General features: G+C 42.0%; 1 protein-coding gene across 1 annotated transcript in view; it reads left to right on the top strand.

Annotated features, from left to right (window-relative positions):
* Positions 1-5,402: 5,402 nt before the first annotated feature.
* Positions 5,403-26,026, top strand: part of LOC126470034 (endothelin-converting enzyme homolog) — a 434,767-nt gene continuing 414,143 nt past the window's right edge. The window contains exon 1 of the mRNA XM_050097524.1: positions 5,403-5,512. Coding sequence (XP_049953481.1) covers positions 5,501-5,512 — 12 coding nt within the window. The 5' untranslated portion in view covers positions 5,403-5,500. The remainder of the gene's footprint in view (positions 5,513-26,026) is intronic.

Genomic DNA, 26,026 nt, shown 5'->3' with positions numbered 1-26,026 from the left:
TGCAGTCAGGGTGCGTGGGGGAACAACGGGAATGTTCCTGCTGTCACATGAAATCGCACACCAGGCCATAACTCCAGGTGTAGGTCCCATGTGTCTAGGCCGAAGACAGGTTGGTTGCACGCGTTCACCTGACCTGCTTCGAACCAACACGCGATCATTATTGGCACTTTCGTGGAACCGGCTTTCATAAAAAAAAACACAACAGTCCTCCACTCCACCCCCCAAGAGCTCTCGTTTGACACCACTGAAGCCTCAAACGACAGAGGTGTGGGTTTCGTAGAATGCACGCTAGACACTGCCTGTCTCGGAATTGTCCTTTAAGTAACTGATCTGTAACTTCGTTGTGTAAATGTGGTGCCAACTGCTGCTGCAGACGCAGTACGGTGCGCCATAGCCATACGCCGAACATTACTGACTTCCCTACATCTACATGTACATTTATACTCCGCAAGCCACCCAACGATGTGTGACGAAGGGCACTTTACGTACCACTGTCATTACCTCCCTTTCCTGTTCCAGTCACGTATGGTTCGCGGGAAGAACGACTGCCGGAAAGCCTCCGTGCGCGCTCGAAACTCTCTAATTTTACATTCGTGATCTCCTAGGGATGTATAAGTAGGGGGAAACAATATATTCGATACCTCATCAAGAAGCGCACCCTCTCGAAACCTGGACAGCAAGCTACACCGCGATGCGGAGCGCCTCTCTTGCAGAGTCTGCCACTTGAGTTTGCTACACATCTCCGTAACGCTATCACGCTTACCAAATAACCCTGTGACGAAACGCGCCGCTCTTCTTTGGAGCTTCTCTATCTCTTCTGTCAACCCGACCTGGTACGGATCCCACACTGATTAGCAATACTCAAGTATAGGTCGAACGAGTGTTTTTTAAGCCACCTCCTTTGTTGATGGACTACATTCTCTAAGGACTCTCCCAATGATTCTCAACCTGGCACCCGCCTTACCAACAATTAATTTTATATGATCATTCCACTCTTCAAATCGTTACGTACGTATACTCCCAATTATTTTACAGAAGTAACTGCTACCAGTGTTTGTTCCGCTATCATACAAGCATCCAATAAAGGATCCTTCTTTCTATGTATTCGAAATACATTACATTTGTCTATGTTAAGGGTCAGTTGCCACTCTCTCCACCAAGTGCCTATCCCCTGCAGATCTTCCTGCATTTTGCTGCAATTTTCTAATGCTGCAACTTCTCTGTCTACTACAGCATCATCCGCGAAAAGCCGCATCTCTACTAAGTCATTTATATATGCTCTCCCGGTAAAGCCACATGGCCGTCCGGAGCCCGGTCTTTTTGCGACCGTAACTTCCCGTGACCACTGGTAGTAGCAATCACGTACAGTGGCTACATTTATGCCAATGTCTTTCTGCAATATCGCGGAAGGAATATCTAGCTTCTCGTAACCATTCACATGGCTTCAGTGAGCTGTTGATAATGGAGTCTTCGTCGTCTTGAAGGCATTCTTGATTAACACCAACTCACGACGTCCAATCTCAAAGGTAACTAACGCCCACGACCTTTACAGCGCACATTTAATGCAAACCTGAGGCACGTCCTCATAGTGCCACTACTGGCGCTATTCTCATGCGACTGGCGCGAAATTTGAATAGACTTCATCTTTCAGATACAGAAACATCCCTTTTCAGAATGGTTCAAATGACTCTGAGCACTATGGGACTTGACATCTGAGGTCCTCAGTCCCCTAGAACTTAGAACTACTTAAACCTAACTAACCTAAGGACATCACACACATCCATGCAGGATTCGAACCTGCAACCGTAGCGGTCGCGCGGTTCCAGACTGAAGCGTCTAGAACCGCTCGGCCACAGCTGCCGGCCGTTTATCTCATACGATCCCTATAGCCAAAACTGCAGGCAACCAAGGACATTCGAATGGAGACTAGTGTCTCCATCGAGATAGTGCGCCCCGTCAGTCGACAGAGCAACTGCTTTTGTAGAATTCAATTCCCGTTGAAAACTGTCCCACAATTGAATGGATGACTGTGGTAACAAGTTGTTCGAATGTGTTTTCCTTCTTGGAAGCTGGTAATTGGTACAAAGTATCAGTATATTTCAGCAATTTGATGTGTAGGACGTTTACATCTGTTGCGTTTGAAAGCGTGTCGTTAGCAATAGCACAATCCTATTGGACAAATTTCGTCAAAATTGTTAATCCCTCTTAATATTTAAAAGCAAAGAAATTTGCTTTTAGTAACTGAAATTAATTTCTAAGGAATACCACTAAAGATAAGGAATTTAGGATGATTGTTTCCCTGCTTTGTCCCAATTACCACCTTCCATGTAGGAAAGCACGTTCCAACAGCTTGTTATTACAATTATCCAATCAGTGGTGGGATAATTCTCAAGGGGAACAGAATTCAACGAAAGACGTCGGTCGCTCTATCGACTGACGGAGGGCGCTATCTCGATGGAGATACTAGTCTCCGTTGGTATATCCTTGGTTGCCTGCAATTCTGGCTAGGGCACGTTGCCGAAAATATAAGTGACTTGCCACTAAAAGAAGCGTTCAACTGGACAATTAATAACAAATTAGTAGCAGCAAACGTTGACGCGATCAAAACTTGTAAATGGCCTCACATCACTTTCTATGCACACACCAAAAAGCCCAATCGAGAGTATAGTCGAAAAAACAGGCGTTAAACATTTCCTTAACTAGATTTCCTTTGTTTTCTCAGCACCACGACCATAGCTGCTAGTTGCTACATTTGATGATGAGCTTTCAGTGGCTTGAAAACTAGTTAATGGTACAATAAATTGTCACAAAAACACGTTTCAATCGTCATATAGTGTGTTTTGTGAAAAAATGGGAATTCGTGTGAAATCACCAAAACTTCCGTTTAACAAAGAAAATTACGCATCCAGAATAACTGCAAACAAGATTAGAGAATCAGAGATCGTAATTAACATGCTAAATAACGCGACTGATCTGGCCTTGTAACATTGATCAAAACGGCCTTGCTGCGCTGGTACTGCGAGCGGCTGAAAACAAGGGGAAACTACAGCCGTAATTTTTCCCGAGGGTATGCAGCTTTACTGTATGATAAATGATGGCGTCCTCTTGGGTGAAATATTCCGGAGGTAAAATAGTCCCCCATTAGGATCTCCAGGCGGGGACTACTCAGGAGGATATCGTTATCAGGAGAAATTAAATTGGCGTTCCAGGGATCGGAGCATGGAATGTCAGATCCCTTAATCGGGCAGGTAGGTTAGAAAATTTAAAAAGGGAAATTGATAGGTTAAAGCTAGATATAGTGGAAATTAGTGAAGTTCGGTGGCAGGAGGAACAAGACTTCTGGCTAATGGTTCAAATGGCTCTGAGCACTATGGGACTTAACATCTGTGGTCATCAGTCCCCTAGAACTTAGAACTACTTAAACCTAACTAACCTAAGGACATCACACACATCCATGCCCGAAGCAGGATTCGAACCTGCGACCGTAGCGGTCGCGCGATTCCAGACTGTAGCACCTAGAACCGCTCGGCCAGTCAGGCCGGCAAAGGAAGAGAAGGAAAAGTAGTAGGTGAATATGGACTGGGGGTAACGAATGAAAGAGGAAGCCGCCTGGTATAATATTGCACAGAGCATAACTTAATCACAGCTAACACTTGGTTTAAGAAGGGGGTTGGGGGGGGGGGTTGTTTGGGGGAAGAGACCAAACAGCGAGGTCATCGGTCTGATCGGATTAGGGAAGGATGTCGGCCGTGCCTTTCAAAGGAACCATCCCGGCATTTACCTGGAACGATTTAAGGAAATCACGGAAAACCTAAATCAGGATGGCCGGACGCGGGATTGAACCATCGTCCTCGCGAATGCTACTACGAACAGGATAGTGAACACATTGTTGTAGCCAAGACAGACACGAAACCCACTCCTACCACATGGACTGTGACCATGATTTATTGGTTATGTAGATTAAAACTGAAGAAACTGCAAAAAGGTAGGAATTTAAAGAGATGGGACATGGATAAACTGAAAGAACCAGAGGTTGTAGAAAGTTTCAGAGAGAGCATTAGGGAACGATTGACAAATACAGGGGAAAGAAATACAGTGGAAGAAGAATGAGTAGCTTTGAGAGATGAAATAGTGAAGGCCGCAGAGGATCAAGTAGGTGAAAAGACGAGGGCTAGTAGATATCCATGGGTAACAGAAGAGATATTGAATTTAATAGATAAAAGGAAAAAAATATATAAAAATTCAGTAAATGAAGCAGGCGAAAAGGAATATAAACGTCTTAAAAATGAGACTGACAGGAAGTGCAAAATGGCTACGCAAGAATGGCTAGAGGACAAATGTATGACTAGGGGTAAGATAGATATTGCCCACAGGAAAATTAAAGAGACCTTTGGAGAAAAGAGAACCACCTGTATGAATATCAAGAGCTCAGATGAAAAACCAGTCCCAAGCAAAGACGGGAAAGCAGAAAGATGAAACCATTATATAGAAGGTCTATACAAGGGCGTCTTTTTCGAAACCCATGCTGATTCCTACAGAGTAGATTTCTAGTCTCCAGAAAAGTCATTATACTCGAACATAATACGTGCTCCAAAATTCTACAACTGATCGACGTTAGAGATATAGGTCTATAGTTCTGCACATCTGTTGGACGTCCCTTCTTGAAAACGGGGATAACCTGTGCCCTTTTCCATTCCTTTGGAGCGCTACGCTCTTCCCACAGAAGATAGCACAAGAAGTGCTGAAACATTTTTGGGTAAAGGAAAAACAAACAAGCTGTGCCTGCATAAGGCGGAATACCTCTCCAGTTCTCCTGAGTAAGCACAGAGAGGAAGAGCATCAACATCCAAAAAGATGATTATCATTATTGTTATTATTGTTCCTTTCCGAGGAAACATGATTCGTTGCAGCAATGCAAATATTTGGTGAAAGATAAGAAAAAAAAGAAAAAGACAATACTAACACAGTACAGGCAGTGCCACCTTAAGCGGCTGCGCTAACACCGCTGCTTAATGGCGTGTGCTCTGTTATGGTATTGATCTGTCTTGTTAGACTTTGAACTTCGATTTGTATGAAACACTTGAGAAGCACGTCGTACTAAAGCAATAATTGTTACATATGAGTACGTTGTAGAATCGTACGAAAGATGAACAAGTTGCTATATTGTCGGAAACTGACTGAAATGAGCAAAATCTGTGACCCGTTAGGTGTCTGCCTCGTTTGTAAGTGCTACGACGTAGCAGCATCCTCGTATGTTTCGGATTCATTACATACGTTCCAACATTACGTATGGGGGCGCAGAAGCCGTTAATCGAACTCCCGGTGGAGCATGCGGCCGTGGCGCCGGCCGGATGGGATAGTGCGCAGGCACCGCTGGAAATGCTGTTCGCGAGCGATCAATACGATAATATTCCGGCACAGCACAAGGGGTAGCGCACCTGCTTCTTTGCCATGAGTCACTCTTCGTCGTAACTGTGACAGCAACACAACGCCACTCATCATGTCAGTCAAAGTAAGTGCAGCACTATTTTCTTATTAAATCGTTACATTGTTTACGTCGCGCTGTGGCGATTAAAGCATGCCAGCTGGCGAGTGTGCGAGTCCTGAGTGAGTGCGTCTCAGACTAGCGTCTAGTCATCGATTACTTATGCGCTTCGTAGTTAGTTTGGAAATTTGCAAATGCTTTTAAAACTTTTGTACACAGTTTACTGTGATCCGAATTTAGCGCCATGTGACTTCTTTTAGTGTAAAGACGTACGTTTTTCCTCGGCCCACCGGCGATAGTCTTGGATTAATAGCACGGCTCACTCTGCGAACAGCATAAAAACACTACTTCAGTTGAATTCTGTTCCGGTAGCAAAGAATGTCGCTTTCTGTTGATATCAGATAAGTTCAAGGCTGTAGACAGACTGTGCAAAGAACTTCGCAATTTTTGAGTAGGTTTACGCTATATGCCTCATCCTTTTGTTTTCTTTTGTTATTTTGAAATACTAATTTTAAATTTCAGAGCTTATGTGCACGTTTTTGAATATTTTGGATGGTGCAATAACTTCGTGTAATATGTTACCCTGGAATCTGACCTGAAGTGTGGGTAGTAAACATCTCAGGTTTCCGGTGAACAAGATATAGCTCTAAATTCCACGTTTGAAACAGTAGAAAAAACGAGAATTTATTATCCAGTTCACAACTTTCTGTCGCAGAGTCGATGCAGTTAACTCTACGAGGTACCTTATTCTGGTGCAAGTGCTTTGTCACAGCTGAGACAACACATAGCAGACTTTCTTATAGGTCTATAGATCTTGCGAACTGTTCTAGAATTATCTTTATTAACGCCACGTGGTGTATCAATAAGATAGCGTTTTAAAAAATTATTTAATGTTACTGCAAATCAGCTGAGTGGAAGTCCATTACAAGTATTTCACATTCTCTTGTACTCCAAATTTATTTCTTCTGTGACGTGTGAGTGTTTATTGGCTTTTGAGCGATTTCTAAGTGCCTGTTGCTTTCTTTTATGTGCAAGTAGTATTTCTGAGAGAAAACGTCTGTTCAATGTATGTGTGTCTATCATTGTAACAGCATCATTAACGTTGTTTGAAATATTGTCAAAGTTAAATGAGCAATTCCTTCGCTTATTAATTGCGGCTGTGAATTAAAAGGCATTTCATATGTGATAATAGAATTCTGAGTCACATCTCACAGCTGTGAATAAAACCATTAATTTATTATAGCTTAACCATTGTATAAAGTTACTTCTAGATGTTTTCCTTTGAAAAAATACAGAGGTTTTAATTTATGACGTCAAAACCAAATTGTAGCGCTTGCTTTATCTGTTTCACTTATGTTAAGGCATATGCTCTTACATTCGTGAAATATACTCATTTATGTTTAAAGTACTGAAAAAGATTTCACTATTAAACTGACCACATAACTTCATAATCTACTGACAACGTAAGAATACAATTACTTATAAAATTTCGATCTTACTGAAACATATTACGGTTCAAGATACAGACATAGGACATTATTGATGATAAACCAAAACATATTACAGATGGAGCGTAAATCAAATGAAATATAATATCGTGTCCAAAATATGTTAACGGAGAGCGTTGAAGCTATATGGAATAAAAAGACTGCTGAATATGAACTAGTTACGAAAAAATTGGACAAAATAATGAAACAAAATTCCTCCCAAATCATTATTTCGAACGAAGTAAAGAACATCCTTCGAAAGAGGCAACATTAAGCGTAAATCGATTTCCAGTTCCAACAGTGAAACGCGTTGTTTCTGTATTACAGTCCTCGGAATGATCAATAAATGTATAGAGCTTAGCGACATTGATTTTCAGTGAAAACTTCGTTTATTCCATTACAGATGTGTCCATGACAGAAAACAGATCTAAACTGTAGTGAAATCAAGGCAGTTCGTGCAATTATATTCTTCAATCCAGCGATTGCAAGAAATGTCCGTATTTAAATGTGTAGTTAAAAGAAAGTGACTTACTAACGCAACAGTCATTCTGCTGCAACACTGACTTGAAATCAAATGTAACAATTTTATGAAATGCAGCATTTATCTCCTCAATAATAGTTTTACAGAGGAGTAAGCTGCGGGATTCCAACTTTCTAATGAAATCCATGCACTTAAAATCGCCTCACTTTGCTGTTATTAGAATGTGACCTCTCTCTCCCTTGCTTATTATATCTCCGATAATCATCCTGTAGTCGACAGGACAGTAAACTAGAATCTTCACTCCTTTCTTTTATTGGATAATTTTAGTTTGAGGTAACGGTGTTAATGAGTTCAGTAAATTGAAGGCAGCGTTAATAGTACTCGTAATTCGGCTGTTAAATATCCAATATTTTTTTACACTTTGCTTAGTGCAAATAGCAAAATATACCGTTCACTAAAAACAAATAATTAACATCACACTTACGAGATAGCACACGAAGCTGGAAAATTGTCTGTTTCAGTTTTCATTCTACTCATTCTGATCACCTGTCTCCTCAACAATTATTCCATCACTTTCACCTTACAGATGAAGGGTCCAGGAAGAGAATGAGTTAAGTAATTCTTTTCATTTTTTGAGTTTTCAGCAGTATATTAAAGCATGGAACAGACCTAATATTTCCTACTGTAGTAAGTAGGTAAAAAACAAGACCAGTCGTACTGTAAATTAGGTTTGACAAATTTCAGTACAGGGAAAGAGTGAGCTCAGTCCATATGAAACAGGGAAATAAAATGTTCTGTTCAATAAGTGCTGGACTTTAAATAATTATATAGGTTGCAGCCCTGATAAACAGCTCTAGTGTCTGAAATTTTGCGAAAATACAGTTATGGAACGCCAGTCATCAAATGATGCCTGTAGTGAAAGTATGGAAGGAGAAACATTGCCGCTTATCTGAGGTAAACAGAAAGATTAATTTAACGTCTCATGATTGGGAGAGAACTGTCATTGTAGGCTACAGTGCTTTGAAAACGCGCCTGAAGAGACAAGACAAAATATTTTAAGAGAATTCAACTTGATGGAATCTGTAGATTTACAGGATGCTTATCTATGTTGTCTCATGACTGTACTTCCAATACAGCGTAGAAGGCCTAGGAAAGGCGAATGTGAAGCAAGATTTAACAATGCAACCTATAAGTACAGAGTTCGACGACAAATAGGGCACTGGACGAAAGAAGCTGTAGTTTGTCGTAAGCATTTATAGCAAAGTACGGCATACCAAAAAGTAAGATTCAATATTTTGTGTCTAGTGTCGAACTGTTGGGAATACCCCTACTGATAAGAGAGGCAAACAGGAGAGCAGGCCCTGGGAATTAAGTGATAAAACAGTTAATACCATTAAGCAGCATACTGTGCCCCTATCCGAGCAGAGATAGCCATTATGGGTTAAAGTATACCTCTCTGAGGAACTAGGTATAAGTAAAATGTTCAATTTATTCACAGAGCCTTACCAGCAGGTAAGGCATCTTACGAAACATGTAGACACATATTTAATACGAACTTCAATATTTCCTTTGGATGGCCCCACGCAGATACATGTAGTGTCTGTGGCGAATATATAGCCAGAATGAAATGCCGGTCACAAAAGTGCACTGAAGTAGTAGAAGACTCAATTGAAGAATTTTAAAACTTTATAAGATTATCCACATATTTCCAATAAGAGAACATTCTTATTTGGAATGTTATAAAAATATGGGGCTTATAAAGAAGAAAGCTCACACAGAAGTTCCCATAGATTAGCTAAATCTGGAACTTTTCGCTAATGCACAGCATTCCTGAAGCACTTGTACAAGCAGAAGTGACCTTCTCCTACACTGCTGCTTTGTAATCGGCTCATCCAGCTGAAGGATCCAATGGACTAGACTTTGATTTGACTGAGTTTCATTATACTGGTAAGACTGTAAGATAATCTCCAAACCTTGATTTTTTTAGCATGATATAGTTTCAAATTATAAAACGTTATATTTTCAGTCCATGAGAAATACCTGGATTTGCAGGTTTTGAAAAATTTCTGTGGGACAGAAGCACAAGAATATTATGACAGTCTTTCTGTTGCTTGAAGTTCTCACAACAGAACAGGCAACCTTGAACTGTTTTTTAAGTATAGTTTGAGTCCTACTTCAAGTACTAAGGGAATAAGCAATACTTATGATACTTGAATTCATGGACTCACTCATTGAATAAGTTACCCTTACACAACTTCTGCACTTGTAGCAACGAAAGTTTGAATAAATACCTTATAATATTGTTATATATTTACAAAATATTAGTCAAGCTTTGTAATTTTGTAAAATAATTGTATTTTGTTGCATAACTATAAAATGAAGGAGGGATTTAAAGAGAAATATTAATGTCCTGTAGAATTTATAAAACAGGACTTAGCTCATTCTTATCCTGGACCCTCCCAATGAGAAAGTTAGTATGGAGGAATCGGTTGTGTAGCTGAGCTGTGATCTGAATTGTGAGCTTAGGCTGTTAAGTTAAATCTTTAACATTTTTGAACTATAAATTGGAGAGAGTGGCATCGTTTATGAGTTTATACATTTGTTTGAACAAATTATGGTGCAACATTCGTAAATGATATGTACCCTACTCTTCTCTCTCTCTCTCTCTCCCCCCTCCCCCCCCCCCCCCTCTCTCTCTCTCTCTCTCTCTCTCTCTCTCTCTCTCTCTCTCTCTCTCTCTCTCTCTCTCTCCATCTACTGTCACCCTCATTCTGTTTCTGTTCCATACAGAAGGAAACATTTTGCAATCAATTTCCAGTTTCAAAAATTGCTGATACATAGTCGTGATGCAAGCCTCTATTGTTTTAATGACATGGAGTGCCTACATTACATAATCATTGAATTAGTAGCGTTAAACAGTTTGATTGCATTCCGATTCTATAACGTAAGGATTACAGCACAAAAAAATATATACTTTTGTGGTATTCTGTGTTTTGTTGAAAGACATTCTAAAGAGTCCACCTTGGTTGTTGCTTACACACATTTACTTCAATAAAACACGCGCAATTGACCACTTTCGGTCTTGCTTGCCATTTTCAAGTGCTGCAGGTGCCAACATATTTTTTTTCCTGTACTGTAATGTCATTCCCCTGCCCCATATGGGCATGGGAGGGCTAGCAGCGGCACAGTCCACCGCTCTTCAGCCAAACGATTTTAAAAATACATGAAAGGGTGATGCTTACAAAAAAAGAGGGGGATAAAAGGAGGACATAAAAAAGCAGGAGATGGAGATGAGCAGAAGTTAAAATATACACTAATATGGGGACATGCACAGGGTAACAGTTAAAAAGTCGACAGAAAGTTAAAAGAACACAGCTGGCAAGCATTTGTACACTTAAAATCACTCGAGTCAAACACAAGTTAAAAGTTGGCCACAGTATAAAAATCACACGAACAAACATGGACTATATATGGGTCGAGCACACAATTAAAGCCGTATCACTGATGATACTGTATAACGCCACCGAGCACAACACTAATGCAGCACACTTTTTAATGCAGCATACTTGATAATGAAGAAAAACCTGGGACAATCTGCCAGGGTAGGGGACAAGGGAGAAGGGAAAAGGGAAAAGGAGGTGAGACGGAGGGGAGAGAAAGGGGGATGAGGTGGGGGGGGGCGCTGAAGGGGGATTGGGGAGGGAAGGGATGGGAGAGGAAAACAGCTGAGGAGGGGGTGCAGGGACTCAGGGGGAGAAGGAGGAAAATCCGCTTTGGGGAAGGAGGGGGAGGTGAAGGAGGGCCCTGGGTAGGGGGGGGGGGTCAACAAGGTCAGGTTACAGTTGGAACGAAGGGTAGATGTCATGGCGAAGTTCAACATCTGGGAGGGGGGGAGAGGTGTGCTGGAAATTGCCCTGATGAAGGAGATGGAGGGTGTAGAGGTGGAGAGATATAGTGATAGAGGCACAACAACAGGTCGGGGGGTGGAGAGGAAGGAGGATACCAGGGAGTGGGGGGTGCCAACATGTCATACTATCCAATTATTAAACCCCAGAAATGACAGTCTTGGAAGCGAGCACGGAACATGAGAGCGCATAGTTTTGAAACTGAATGTTTCCACAGAAAATTGGCAACGCCTTTTTGTCATCGCTAATTTCGTCCAGATTTATGGTATACTAGCTGAGTACTCGGTGTTTCCTGGGTATATATTAGGTTCATTAAAATGAAATCTGGTCAGTGCATTTACCTTTGCCTTACACGTAAGGTGACACCACATAACTGTGGCTATGGTGGCGCCATGTATTGATAGACTAACGCGTGTGCACTGTTTGATGTTGCATAGTGCCAGTGTGGTTTCACACCAAAGAGAAGATGGTCACACAAGTTACTGTCCACTACCGAACATGCAGACGAGTAAGCAGGAACAACAAGGAGTGATTCGATTTTTGGTGGCGGAGGGAGTTGGAGGCAGCCAACTGTATCGACGGATGGAGGTTGTGTGCGGTGAGTACAGTCTGAGTCGTTCAAGTGTTGTGGAATGTGCGAACGATTCCTTGAGGGGCGTGAGTCACTGGAAGACGATGCTCGTCCTGGACAAGCTCATCGTGTCATCACACAGGAAATGGTTGCGGAAGTGAATGCTTTAGTCTTGGACAACCGCAGAATCACCGTGGACGAGGTCCATCGATAACTGGGTATTAGCGTGGGCAGCCGATGACGAAATGTGTGACTGCGTCTAGGTCTGGATGTGACAGCAACCCACTAGCTTCTTCAAGGATGGAATCGACCAGGTAGTGTCACAGTGGGATAAATGTGCCAACAGTTTTGGATATGTGTATGTTTTGAGTATGTATGCTGTGTATAACTACATGTTTGAGTTAATAAAATCATTACCGTTACTTTACACTAGTGATTAGGTTTCATTTGAATGCCCCTTATATGCATTCCAATTCTGTTAGTCTATCTGCTCCTCCTGGCTCCTGCTCTCTGTCCACCTCTCCTGTCCCCCTCTCTGTCCATTTCCTTCTAGCCCCTCTCTCTGTCCATTTCCTCCTCACTCCTCTCTTTCTGGCCATCTACTCCTCCCTTCCACCTCTATCTCCTCCTCCCCTCTCTGTCCATCTCCTTCTCGCTCCTCTCACTGTCCATTTCCTCCATCCCCCACTCTGTGTCCATCACTTCCTCCCTGTCTGTTCATCTCCTCCTACCCTGTCTATCCATCTCCTCCTCTACCCTTTCTCTGACCATTTCCTCCTCGTCCCTCATCTGTGTCCGTCTCTTTCTCCCTCTCTGTGTGTCCATCTCTTTCCCCTGCATTCTTTATCTAAGTTATTACCCTCACCCCAACAGGAGGCTGCTGATTCTTACCCCCACAGTATACCAAGTTTGACTGAAATCGATCAAGGGATTTTGGAGGAGTTTCATCCGCGGCTTTTCCCACATAAGCACATTCCACATACATCAAATATATTTCACACTTACTTGTACAAATATTTCACCTGTTTCTATAGCGAATTTCGCCCAACAGATTCGTTTACACTCAGCTCAGTGTTTACGACATCATACCTCTTGAACTGTGTGTTGTATAATAGTACAATTTTGCAAGTATGCGAGTACTGTCTGCAAAGTGTATCGTGGTAAAGAAGTAATAAATTAAATCGTCATGCCTGATGTGGTAGTTTTACTACAAAAATGTCATAAGCGGTAAACTTTTTTCTTTCCTCTTTTTGTGGGATGGGGAGGGGGGGTCACCGAGGAAAGGTTTCGTGAAGGTCTGAAATTATGGTTTGTTGCAAGTAACTAAGTGCTCTCATTCTCAAATACTGCATAAATAAAGTCTGAGAACTCACGCGTCTTGGGTCATACTTCTTTTTCACACCCACCCCTTTGAGAGATTGCTTACGGACAGGAAGTGATAAGTGTAGCAAGGTTGTTTGAAATCCGTCGGTTTAGGAGGAGCTGTGGAACGTACATACATATATACGTACATCCATTTTTATAATATGTGTGGATGTATGGATGTTGGACTTAACAAGAAATTGTCAGAAGTGGGAGCTCAGATGGCCAAGCGCTTATGAAAGATAGAAATTTTGGTGAGGGTAGGCCGAGGCTTGAGTCCTTTATGTTAGAATAGTTTCCAGGCAGCGGTCGGCGCAGCTGAAAAAAAAAAAAAAAAAAAACAGGACTATAATCCGAGAGTCGTGGGGTCGAATCCCTATGCAGAAACTTTTTTTTCAATTTTTACGTTACTTACACTACAAATAATCCTAAATGATGTTCAATATATTGTATTTATTAATATTGTCATACAAGTCACGAAAAAGAAAGTCAAAATAAAATTTTGAATCGCAAATAAATTTCTAGGAAGGGATTTTAATGCGTACAGCAGAACTTCGCACGTAAAATTAGATACTTGTATTATTTTACAGTTGATGATTTACCCCTTGCTGGGGTGCTATTCACCGTAAAAAGAGGGTAAGCAGTGATTTTCTAGGCATCTTGCATACATTATAAACGCCTAATTTTTCTAGTTGCATGGTTGTTTTCAAGTTAATATAGAAAAACAAACTTGGTTTCCATTCATTATAGGTTCTCTCCCATCACAGTTTCGCAGTAAACCACACGCAACGGCCGGCCGGAGTGGCCGTGCGGTTCTAGGCGCTACAGTCTGGAGCCGAGCGACCGCTACGGTCGCAGGTTCGAATACTGCCTTGGGCATGGATGTGTGTGATGTCCTTAGGTTAGTTAGGTTTAATTAGTTCTGAGTTCTTGGCGACTGATGACCTCAGACGTTAAGTCGCATAGTGCTCAGAGCCATTTGAACCATTGAGCCACGCGCAACGCACCATTTCGCCGTACGTTGGCGAGGATGGCTGGTTATATACAATGGAATGTATTTTGATGCAATCTTCTCGGGATATGATTTGCTTTTCTCTCTATGAGATAAGAGCAGTTTTGAAGGTTTTTGATCAAATTCTTTATGTGACGATAAAAGTAGGCATCGTAGGGTCGCAGTAGTTTCTGAGGACTGCTCAAAGATCAAAATGAAACTAAACGAATACGACGCTCTGTACACTTTAATTACAATGGTTCTTTGAAAAATTGTTTGCTGAGTCCTGGTGGACGCTGCAAGTACAATCCTTTCTGGGAAACATATTAGCAGTTCTCAAAACTTTCCTTTGTCTTTTCTTTTCATGCCTTTTACGAAAATATTAACAAATACAATATAGTGAGCATTATTTAGATTTATTTGCCGTGTAAATAACGTAAAAATTTAAAGTAAAGTTTCCACATATGGACTCGATCATACGACCCTCGGATTACCATTCTGCACTCTTTCCGCTGCACCAACCACCGTCTGGAAACTACGTTAACAGAAATGCCTCATGCCCCTCCCCTGCCGGGCCAAAAACGCTATTTTTTCCAAACGATTAGTCATCTGGAGCTCCCACTTCAGACACAAATCGGTGATGACAAGTAGGCGCTGTATCCTCGTGAGTGCAGTAATATTTATCACTGAAAGCTGTGTCACGTCATAAACCATAGTTTGTGCTCGCTGTTCGCTTACGTTTTTAAACACCATCCGTTACTCTTGTCCGCTGTGCTTCCTGCGCGAGCGCATAGTGTGATTTATAACGTGGCACTAGTGTGGACGACAGCGCTCGGTAACCATTCTGTTTCTAAATTTGTCACTTGCACGTTATGTGCTCGCTCTCACAACTGCTGTAATCGGATAATATTACGTGTTGGCGCCCTGTAGCTTTCCACAAGTACCACCCAACAGATTACTAATTTGTACCTATAACCGCCTACCCCCCCCCCCCCCCTCCGCTACAGAAAACCGTACGTGTTTCGTGTCTGGCTATTTCCTCTTTTCAAACCTTTCACGCTGGTAACAACACTGTATATTTGTAATCATCTCTTCATTAATTTTTTTTTTAAATTTTTCATCTATAAATATGTCTTCATTCATATTTTTGTAAAAGCTCTAGACTAAAGAGTGTGATACTATACCACTGGTGGCCCACCACACCTCCCCATATGGGGCTAGGAGGATGAAATGACAATAAATTAAAAAACAAAGGATATTTTGGTACCTACAGCACTTGAACATGACCTGTAAGACCGTATTTGGCCAACTGTGCGCGTTTTAATAAAGTATCTGCGCGTAAGCAATAGCCTAGGCGGGAATTTTACAGCGTGTTTCAACAAATATATGGTTGTGGTACCCCAGAAGAAGGAAATTATCCATGTTCTGTGTTCGTGTTATTTATTGCTGTTTTTTCGACCTGTGCAGATTGCATACGATCATTGCAGCCGTGGTCACAACGTCATCACTGGCTGCAGCTTAATGAATTCTGAGGCATTCTGACACGGATAATTAATTTACTTATTAATCTTCGATCATTACTCTATCACCCATGAGGTACCAATTCAACACACACGTAGCCCTCGGGAATGGTCTGATTCTAGGTAACAATTTTGCGGCAAAGTAGAAAAGTACACGAAAAATAGACGAAAAATAGTTACGTCCCACGTAATGGATAGCACACATTTCCTCTCTTGTGATGATGGCGACTCGTCGTGGGATGGACCATTCATGACTCAAAATACATTTTAGACCCATCTGTTTCCAGCTGCCTACAACTCATATATATTGGTTGAGACACATTCCCAAACGTAGTTAATTATCTCGACGGAACTGAGCTTGGTGGCCTTGGGGCAGACAAGTACACTGACGCCCTTGTAGTGATCGTCTAATTACTCTGACACTGAGTTTGAGAGAGTTTGACGGTGGGGTAGGGACGTACTCGTCCACTGCTACCACCCTGTATACCGATTTGTATCGAAACTCCTCTGTCAAGGCGGTCTTTGTTCATGCTATAGCAGACCAATGGTACTGTTCTTAGACTCATATTTATCTCTATGCCCTACGACGTACCATTGTTTGAGATGTTCGTGTGAGATGGTGGCTTCTGTAGCTCATGGTGACTAGAATATTTTGAATGTTATAGCTGCAACCATGTTTGTGCAGAGCAATGACAAAACAAATGGTTTGCGCTATTTGTGCCGTCTGTCCGCTATCACAATCCGAGCTGGCTGATGGCGATCCTCACCCAACACTCGTCGTTGATGGCAGCAGCAACTGACATTGGCGAAATGATGGCGAAGAAGTATTTACGGTAGATTAGATAGAGAAAAGAGAAGCAGATGCATGAATATCAAGAGCTCAGATGGAAAACCAGTTCTAAGCAAAGAAGTGAAAGCTGAGAGGTAGTAGTTGCTATTTTGTAGAAATGGAATAGGACGTAAAAGAAGATGAGGTGTGAGATATGAAACTGCGAGAAGAATTTGTCAGAGTACTGAACGACCTAAATCAAAACAAGGCTTCGGAAGTAGAGGACATTCCGTCAGAACTACAGACAACCTTGGAAGAGCCAGCCATCACAAAATTCTTGCATCTGTTGTGCAAGATGATGAGACAGGTAAAATACCCTCAGACTTCAAGAAAAACGTAATAATTCCAATCCCAAAGCAAACAGGTGCTGAAAGGTTTGAACATTACTGACTATCAGTTTAATAAGTCCTGTTTGCAAAACGCTAACATGAATTCTTTATAGAAGAATGGAAAAATTGATAAAAGCCGACATTGGGGAAGATCAGTTTGGATTCCGAATAAATGTAGGAACACTCGAGGCGATACTGACCCTACGACTTATCTTGGAAGATAGGAAAAGGAAAGGCAAACCTACGTTTCTAGCGTTTGTAGACTTAGAGAAAGCTTTTGACGATGTTGGCTGGAATATTCTCTGTGAAAGTCTGACGGGAGGAGGGATAAAATACAGAGAGTAAAAGGCTATTTACAGCAACCAGACGTCAGTTATTAGAATCTAGGAACATGAAAGGGAAGCTATGGTTGAGAAGGGAGTGAGACAGGGTAGTAACCTATCGCCAATGATACTCAATCTGTACATTGAGCAAGTAGTAAAGGAAACCAAAGAAAAGTTTGGAGTAGGAATTAAAGTTCAGGGAGAAGAAATAAAAACTTTGAGATTCACCGATTACATTTTAATTCTTTCAAAGACAGTCAATAACTTGGAAGAACAGTTGAGCCGAATGGACAGGGTCCTGAAAGGAGGATGTAAGCAGAACGTCAATAAAAGCAAAACAAGGATAATGGAATGGAAGTGAATTAAATATGATGCTGAGCGTATTGCATTTGGAAACAAGACACTTTAAGTTTTGTTATTTAGGCTCCAGAATAGCTGATGATGGCCGAAGTAGAGAGGATATAAAATGTAGACTGGCGATGATAAGAAAAGAGTTTCTCAAGAAAAGAAATTTGTGCACAACGAATATAGATTTAAGCATTTGGAAGACTTTTCTGAAAGTATTTGCATGAGTGTAGCCATGTATGGGAGTGAAACATGGACGATAAACAGTTTAGACAAGAAGAGAATAGAAGTTTTTGAAATGTGGTGCTACAGAAGAATGCTGAAGATTAGGTGGGTAGATCACGTAACTAATGATGATATACTGAATAGAACCGATGAGAAAAGAAATTAGTGGCACAATCTGACTGGAAGAAGGGATCGGTTGATAGAACACATTCTTAGACATAAAGGGATCACCAATTTGGAATTGGAGGGAAGTGTGTGGGGGTAAAAATTATAGGCGTAGACCATGAGATGAATACAGTAAGCAGATTAAGAAGAATGCAAGTTTCAGTAGTAGAGATGAAGAGGTTCTCACAAGACAGACCAGAATGGTGAGCTGTATTAAACCAGTCTTCGGACTGAAGACCACAACAACAATTAGTTTATTTCATGATGTATAGGTGATTTGTACCATTTTTACATGATAAATTGGGACGAGTCACAGTACAGTCTGCCTATACAGACAGTGCACCAAATATCTTCATTACAATTCGCCTATTCAGTGTTTTTACCTTGCCTAATTTATAATTCAGCATTAGACATACGCATGCCTATAAGCACTGTGAATTCACTAGTGCACTGTAGTCTTTTAATGTAAGGTCTCTAACCTAAATGTCTTTTATTGTAGTTATTTGTAGCTATCCCACACGAAATTCCCATCCTGTGTATACTTTTTCCCTACGGAAAATTCTTATGAATTCAGCTCTTGACCTACTGTTTCGAAGTATTATTGTCTTTACTTTCTCTATGAGGCATTGTTGTTATTAAAACAAATAAACATTGTCATCGCAAAGGAATGTGCTGGTCTGATCGTTAATTATTCTAAAGATTGGTATGTATCGTTGCATTTGTGAGGCTAGCATGATATAAGGTAAAATCAGATGACAGGTAGTTTCTTTCAGTGTATTTGTTTTTCGTCCCAAGTTTGGTGATAGGAGTATATAATCTTTTAGTTTTCCTTTCCAGATCCTTACAATGTTCTCCGAGACACAGTTAAAGCTGGGAGGAGATAGAACTCCACTTTGCCTTCAACTTGTGATGATTTTGAACTATGTGGCGATTTCATCTAAAACTTTACATTTAAAAGTGACAGTCACATTATAATAATAATTATTATTGAAGTCATTTGATGAGTCATCGTCCTTGGTTAATATTTATTTAATGTAGGGACCAGTGTAACACTAACTAAGCATTGTTACTGCCATTTTCATTCACCATACTTATCAAAGTATGGAAGCTAGTAATGCATCTCCCACGACTTTGCTGATATCAAAGGCCTAACTTCTAACAAAGAAATCACAAAAAATATGAAACGGAGCGAGTATGGAACGTTTGAATTTTTTGATAGCTTCATTTATTTCTAGTTGTGCAATGGCAGAGTGCAGTGGGATAAGTTGATGGGTATCTTGAAAAGGAAGGGGGTGTATTTAAAGGAGAGAAGACCGATTACAAATCTGTATTGAGTCAGAAAGTGGAGGTACGTATAGGAATCGAGACTCCGGAAGATAGCAAGATCGGGAGAGGGGTGAGACATGGCTGTTGTCTCAACACATCGAGGTCAGAATGGCGATGGCGATAGACCCATTTCAAAAGTAGAACTGAATCTTATGTGGTTGTTTGGACATAGAAATAGGGAAGTGACTTGCGAAATGGCTGGTATGGAGAGTGGTCTTGTACGGGGCAGAAACATGGACACTGAGAAAGCACTAGGAGAGCAGAATCGAAGATTATGAAAAGTGGATATGGCACGGAATGGAGAAGAGTACCTGGACCGATAAAGTCAGGAGTTAGGAGGTACTGAGATGTGTTGCAGAAGATCAGAGGATGTTGTTGACAGTGAAGAATAAGAAGCTAAGCTGGATAGTACATAATTTGAGACGAGATTGAATTCTAGCACAAGCAATTGAAGGTTTTATTCTGGGGAAGAGAGGGAAGGGCAAAACAAGATACTAGATGCTGAATGAAGTCAGTAGACCGCACAGAGGGTACCGAAGAATGAAGAGGAAAGCAGAGGACAGAGAAGCACGGACGGCTATGAAGTCTAAACGTGTCGGAAGGCAGATAACCAAATGATGATGACGAACAAATGTTCCAACATCTAGATGCAACTCTGTTCTCAGATATATTTCTCTTCGTCATATTACGAACAATGATTTGAAGCCGGCTGGAGTGGCCGTGCGGTTCTAGGCGCTACAGTCTGGAACCGCGAGACCGCTACGGTCGCACGTTCGAATCCTGCCTCGGGCATGGATGTGTGTGATGTCCTTAGGTTAGTTAGATTTAAGTAGTGCTAAGTTCTAGGGGACTGATGACCTCAGCAGTTAAGTCCCATAGCGCTCAGAGCCATTTGAACCATTTTTGAATCATTTGAAATAAAATAGTCTGTTGTTTTAGCCGCTCCCCCCTGCCCCCCGCAATACTTCTCTGCAATTAACCGTTTAAATTATTTCACAGAAATTTCTATCTTTTAGAGTGCGCATAACAGGATTTTACTATGAAAGATTTGTGGAAATAGACAGTACATTTTCCTCTAACAGACTAGTATACTTAAATTTTGGTTGTGCTGATTATTTAGGACATTGGACATTTATCTTGGAAGAAAGTTTTGAAACTCCTTTGATTGCAGTTGACCGTTGTTTAGTTAGCTAAATCACTTCTGGTGAGTTGCGAGATAAGTTGGGAACGAGGGGAGGGAGTGCGTGGGGAAGATTGAGTTTGTTAGTTCGACCGAATAAGCATTAACATCTGAAAAGTTGTTTTCACTGTCTGAGAGAGCTCTACTATTTGAATATTTACATCAACTGCCTTTACTCTGCATTTGATCCTTCCCACTAGTTTCTTCCTACTCGTAGGAGATGTTGGCAGTGTGGTAATGAATGCTTCTGCGTTCTTCTCTCGCTATGTTGCATCGTTAACTGGCTTAATGCCTCCTGGACTTCCGTCGATTTGTGGACAACTTTCGGTAACGTAATCCCCATTCCCTTGCGATTGTGTTTGCAGTTATCGGCAATTTGGACCAGTGGAACACATTTCCTGTAGGCAAAGGTTTTATAAGTGATTTTCCAAACGAGTAAGTAAAGCTTGGAGACAGCGTAGACTTTAGCATTCGTTTTGCTTTACCTTATCGTATGTTTCTGATTGCTTCTTAATTCCTGAATTTTCAACACTGTGGCGGTTAGCTTGTATTCACTGCTCCACACGAGATCTTTATTTACATCTCCTGCAGTTCATTTCTTATTTTCTTGGCAGAGGGTGCGCAGTACCACTTTTAGGCAATATCTCGACCTTTCCACTATCGAACGGCACATGGCAGAAATAAACACCTAAATCCTTCTGTGCGAGCTGAGATTCCTCTTATTTTATTACCATGGTAGTTTATCACTGTGTAGGTGGGCGTCAACAAAATATTTTGCATTCGAAGGAGATACTTGGTGAAAAATTTTGTGGAAAGATCTTGCAGCAATGAAAAACGGCTTTGTTTCAGTGAGTGTCACACCAGCATGCTCATCACATCCATGACACTCTCCCCGCTATTTTGTGATATTACAAAACGAGCTGCCATACTATGAACTCTTTCGATATTCTCTGTCAATCCTAACTGGTAAAGACCTCATACAGCGCAGAACATTCTAGCACAGGGGCGTAGTATAGGCAATCTGTTCAGTAGATTTATTGCATCTTGTAAGCGTTCTGCCAGTAAAACGCAGTCTTTGATTCATCTTCCTCACAAGACATTATTTGTTATTGTTCCAATTTAATTTGTTCATAAATGTAATTCCTCGGTATTTATTTGAATCTACAATCTTTAAATTTGCATTTTTTAACTTATGACCGAAATTTAATGGATTCTGTTTAGTACTCATGTGGAAGACTTCTCATTTTTTATTGTTCAGGGTCAACTTGCATTTTTCGCATCGTACCAATATCTTGTCTAAATCATTTTGTAGTTTGTATCGATCTCTTGATGACTTTAGTCGACAGCAAACAGTTGCATCATGTGCGAAAAAGCTAAGAGGACTGTTCGCAATGTCTCCCAAATTGTTTGTATAAATTAGAAACAGCAGAGGGGTCTGTAGCACTTCCTAGGGGAACGCCAGGTATCAATTAGGTTTCACTAAATGATTTCCCGACAGTTACTACGAACGAGGTCCATTCTGACAAGAAATCACGATAGCAGTCGCACAACTGAGACCACACTCCATATGAATACTCCACTGGAATAGAAGGGAGAACCGATAGAGGTACTCAAAGTACCCTCCGCCACACACCGTCAGGTGGCTTGCGGAGTATGGATGTAGATTGATGTAGATGTAGAAGAGCGCAATTTGGTTACAAGCTGCTTATGAGGAACGGTGTCCAAAGCCTTCTGGAAATCTAGAAATACGGACTCTGTGGTGTCACCGCCAGACACCACACTTGCTAGGTGGTAGCTTTTAAATCGGCCGCGGTTCGGTAGTATACGTCGGACCCGCGTGTCGCCACTGTCAGTGATAGCAGACCGAGCGCCACCACACGGCAGGTCTAGAGAGACGTACTAGCACTCGCCCCAGTTGTACAGCCGACTTTGCTAGCGACGCCACACTGACAAATACGCTCTCATTTGCCGAGACGATAGTTAGCATAGCCTTCAGCTAAGTCAATTGCTACGACCTAGCAAGGCGCCATCACCAAGTTATATTGAGATGATAATACTGTATCAACAAGACCAATGTTCACCAATTGTGGATTAAAGTTAAGTATTCCAGCAGCTACGTTCTTTTCTTTATAGCATTCATTACGTATCCTGTTTCAGACCTCACGCCAGCCTGCGTGAGTTTAAGCGCGTGCCTTTCGGCTTCCTCTCATTGTGTCTAGGCTGTCTTGCCTAGACACAACAGAATCAACTAGAAATCACCTGTCAATAGCACTTGTTATGATGACGACGAACGAATCGTCGCCAATGTTAATGACTGGTGGCCAATGCTAAATAGAAACATACAAATCTCTTCTTTGCATATACAGCAGGTTTGTCAGTGAAGTCGATAAGGAGTTGGCTGCGTGGTCTGGGTCTACAACGACTAAAATAATTAGAAGTTGTTGGTAAAAAATAATATATTGTACTTAAATGATGGTTCATAGTCAGGAGGAATATAATTACAAACAGAGAGGTATAGAGGCCTCACATAGGCCATACTTTAACTAAGCGCCTAGTTAGATGTTGCTTTCTATCAGCTGAAGGCTATACTACTTTCCTACTTGACGTTCCGAGCAAGAGTAGTCGAGCGCACGCTAGAGACTCGTTGCATGTCGCGGAGCGGCGCTAGCGTCGCTAGTCTCGACTCGATACTAGTACGGACCGCGGTCGATAACTGCAACCCCTAACAAGTGTGCTATCGAACGTTTGATACCACAGCACTCATCACTTCGTGTGAATAAAGGGCCAGTTGTGTTTCACACGAACGATATCTTCTTGATTCCGTGATATATTTCAATAGATCATCACCAACACCATTGACACACTTTGACACGGATGTACAGGAAGATTCTGTTTCTTGTTCTGACCACATATGGGTCCGCCATTACAATGAATCGTCGTGGGCCCAAACATCCGGAATTTGGAAAACCTTAATTTGATACGGTATAATAGGTCGTACCTCGAGGTGGATGTACCCAGCCTCTACTTCTTTGGGTAGCGCAGGCGTGTTGCAAGTTAAAATGAATTCTTACACTTTCACAAGTTGAGAATTTACTTTCTTCGTTATATTCTTGACTTCCGTTACTCTGTTTTTTGACTATTCTTCCTGCAACTCTTTCACGTTGATATCCATGATATTACGCTACGTCGCAAAACTTGTGTAAAGGTCGAGTATGTTGTGAAGTTTGCGAGCGATAGTGTAGTCATCCACCGGCCTCTGTGAGCGAGCGGTTCTAGACGCTTCAGGCCGGAATCGCGCTGCTGCTGCGGTCGCAGGTTCGAATCATGCCTCGAGCATGGATGTGTGTGATGTCCTTAGGTTAGTTAGGTTTAAGTAGTTCTAAGTTTATGGGATTGATGACCTCAGATGTTAAGACCCGTAGTACTCAGAGCCATTTGAACCATATGATAGTGTAATCATCCAACGTCTTTGTACTCGGTAATTTTGCTCATTGTTTGGTAGTGGCAGTCTCTTCCTGCCCACTCAAAAAGTTATGAACTCGAGCATATAAACCTGGCTGCCCTCGGCTTTGGTCACACGCACGGGACATATGCTCCTACAATTTGCCGCTTTGTTTGGATAGGTCATAGAACAATTGTTGTAAATCGCCTCACAGCGTGAAAGACAACAGATTATGGTCAGCAGAACGGGTATATCATGTTGCTGGATTTCCTCGTCCAGTTCACCGTCCATTAAACGACTGGTTTAGATACTGTAGTACGAAACGTAGAAAATTGGATGTAGGCTTGCCACATCCGTTTTCATTACTCATAGACGATATTCTGCTATAGAGAGGGTATTTTATGCACAGAAACTGTTGATAAATAGCCCTTGTTAAAGTGGAATAAGACAATCAGCCGCTTCAGTTGTAAATTGTTTTTTATTAGTTCAAAAGTACTACTGGTAGCGGGAAATTTTAAGTTCATCTTCAGGTGTGCAACAACCGAGGATCGCGTGGCCGCCGCCCACTGAACGCTAGGCTGCAGGCAGGTGACCGCCGCACGTGAGGCCGAGGCACGTTATGTTGGCTTCAGTTCCGGCGGCCGCCTGCCCGCAGCCTAGCGCTCAGTGGGCGACGGACGGCTCTTGCACACCTCAAGACGGGCTTGTAATTGCCACAAAGCGGGCGTATTTTTGAAACAGTACTTCCTACCAAATCTTATGCTTGTTAAAGTGACTGATAAAGTGTACGACCCTATGAAATTCCTACTTACGTGATTACTGTGGCAACTTGTTTTTCCACTCCTTGTGAATCCCGTTTCATCTGTAAATTAAAGTGCATATTGTAAGTTGCAAATTTTACCCGCCAGGGTAGCCGAGCGCGCTAACGCGCTGCTTCCTGGACTCGAATAGGCGCGCCGGTCCCGGATCGAATCCGCCCGGCGGATTAACGACGAGGGCCTGGATGTGGTTTTTAGGCGGTTTTCCACATCCCGCTAGGTGAATACCGGGCTGGTCCCCACGTTCCGCCCCAGTTACACGCGTCGCAGACATTTGAAACACGTCCGCAGTATTTCGCGATTTATACTAGACGCTGCCAGTTGGGGTACACTGATTCCGTGCTGGGGGGGGGGGGGGGGGGGGGTACGGGGTGGCGGCAGGAAGGGCATCCCTAACACTAACACTGCCAAATCCGTTGTAACCACGCTGACCCTGCGATCGCTGCAGGACTATGTAATGAAAGGAAGAAAGAAAGAATTGTTAGCTGCAAATTTTCAGCTCTAAGCCTTAGAAGCAATTTTTGTAACTTTGGTCTGCAAGCTGACGTTCTGGCCTGAGTCTACACTGAAGCCCCGAAGAAACTAGTATAGGCATGCGTATTCAGATACAGATATTTGTAAACAGGTAGAATACGGCGCTGGGTCGCAAAGCCTATATAAGACAACACATGTCTGGCTCAGTTGTTAGACCGATTACTGCTGCTACAATGGCATGTTATCAAGATTTAAATGACTTTGAACATGGTGTTATACTTGGCGCACGAGCGATGGGACACACAATCTCCGAGCTAGCGGGATGAAGTGGGGATTTTCCTGTACGACCATTTCACGAGTGTATCGTATCAGGAATCCGGTAAAACATCAAATTTCCGACATCGCTGCTGCCGGAAAAGGATCCCGCAAGAACGGGACTAACGACGACTGAAGACAATCGTTCAATGTGACCGAAGTGCAACCTTCTGCAAATTGCTGCAGGTTTCAATGCTGAGCCATCAGCAAATGTCAGCGTGCGAACCATTGAACGAAAAATCATCGATATGGGCTTTCGGAGCCGAAGGCCCACTCGTGTAGAAAATGGTTCAAATGGCTCTGAGCACTATGGGACTTAACAGCTGTGGTCATCAGTCCCCTAGAACTTAGAACTACTTAAACCTAACTAACCTAAGGACATCACACACATCCATGCCCGAGGCAGGATTCGAACCTGCGACTGTAGCAGTCGCGCGGTTCCGGATTGCGCGT

Source organism: Schistocerca serialis, chromosome 3 (genome assembly GCF_023864345.2).
Source record: "Schistocerca serialis cubense isolate TAMUIC-IGC-003099 chromosome 3, iqSchSeri2.2, whole genome shotgun sequence".
NCBI classification, from domain to species: domain Eukaryota; kingdom Metazoa; phylum Arthropoda; class Insecta; order Orthoptera; family Acrididae; genus Schistocerca; species Schistocerca serialis.
This window is presented reverse-complemented; position numbering and strand designations above follow the sequence as displayed.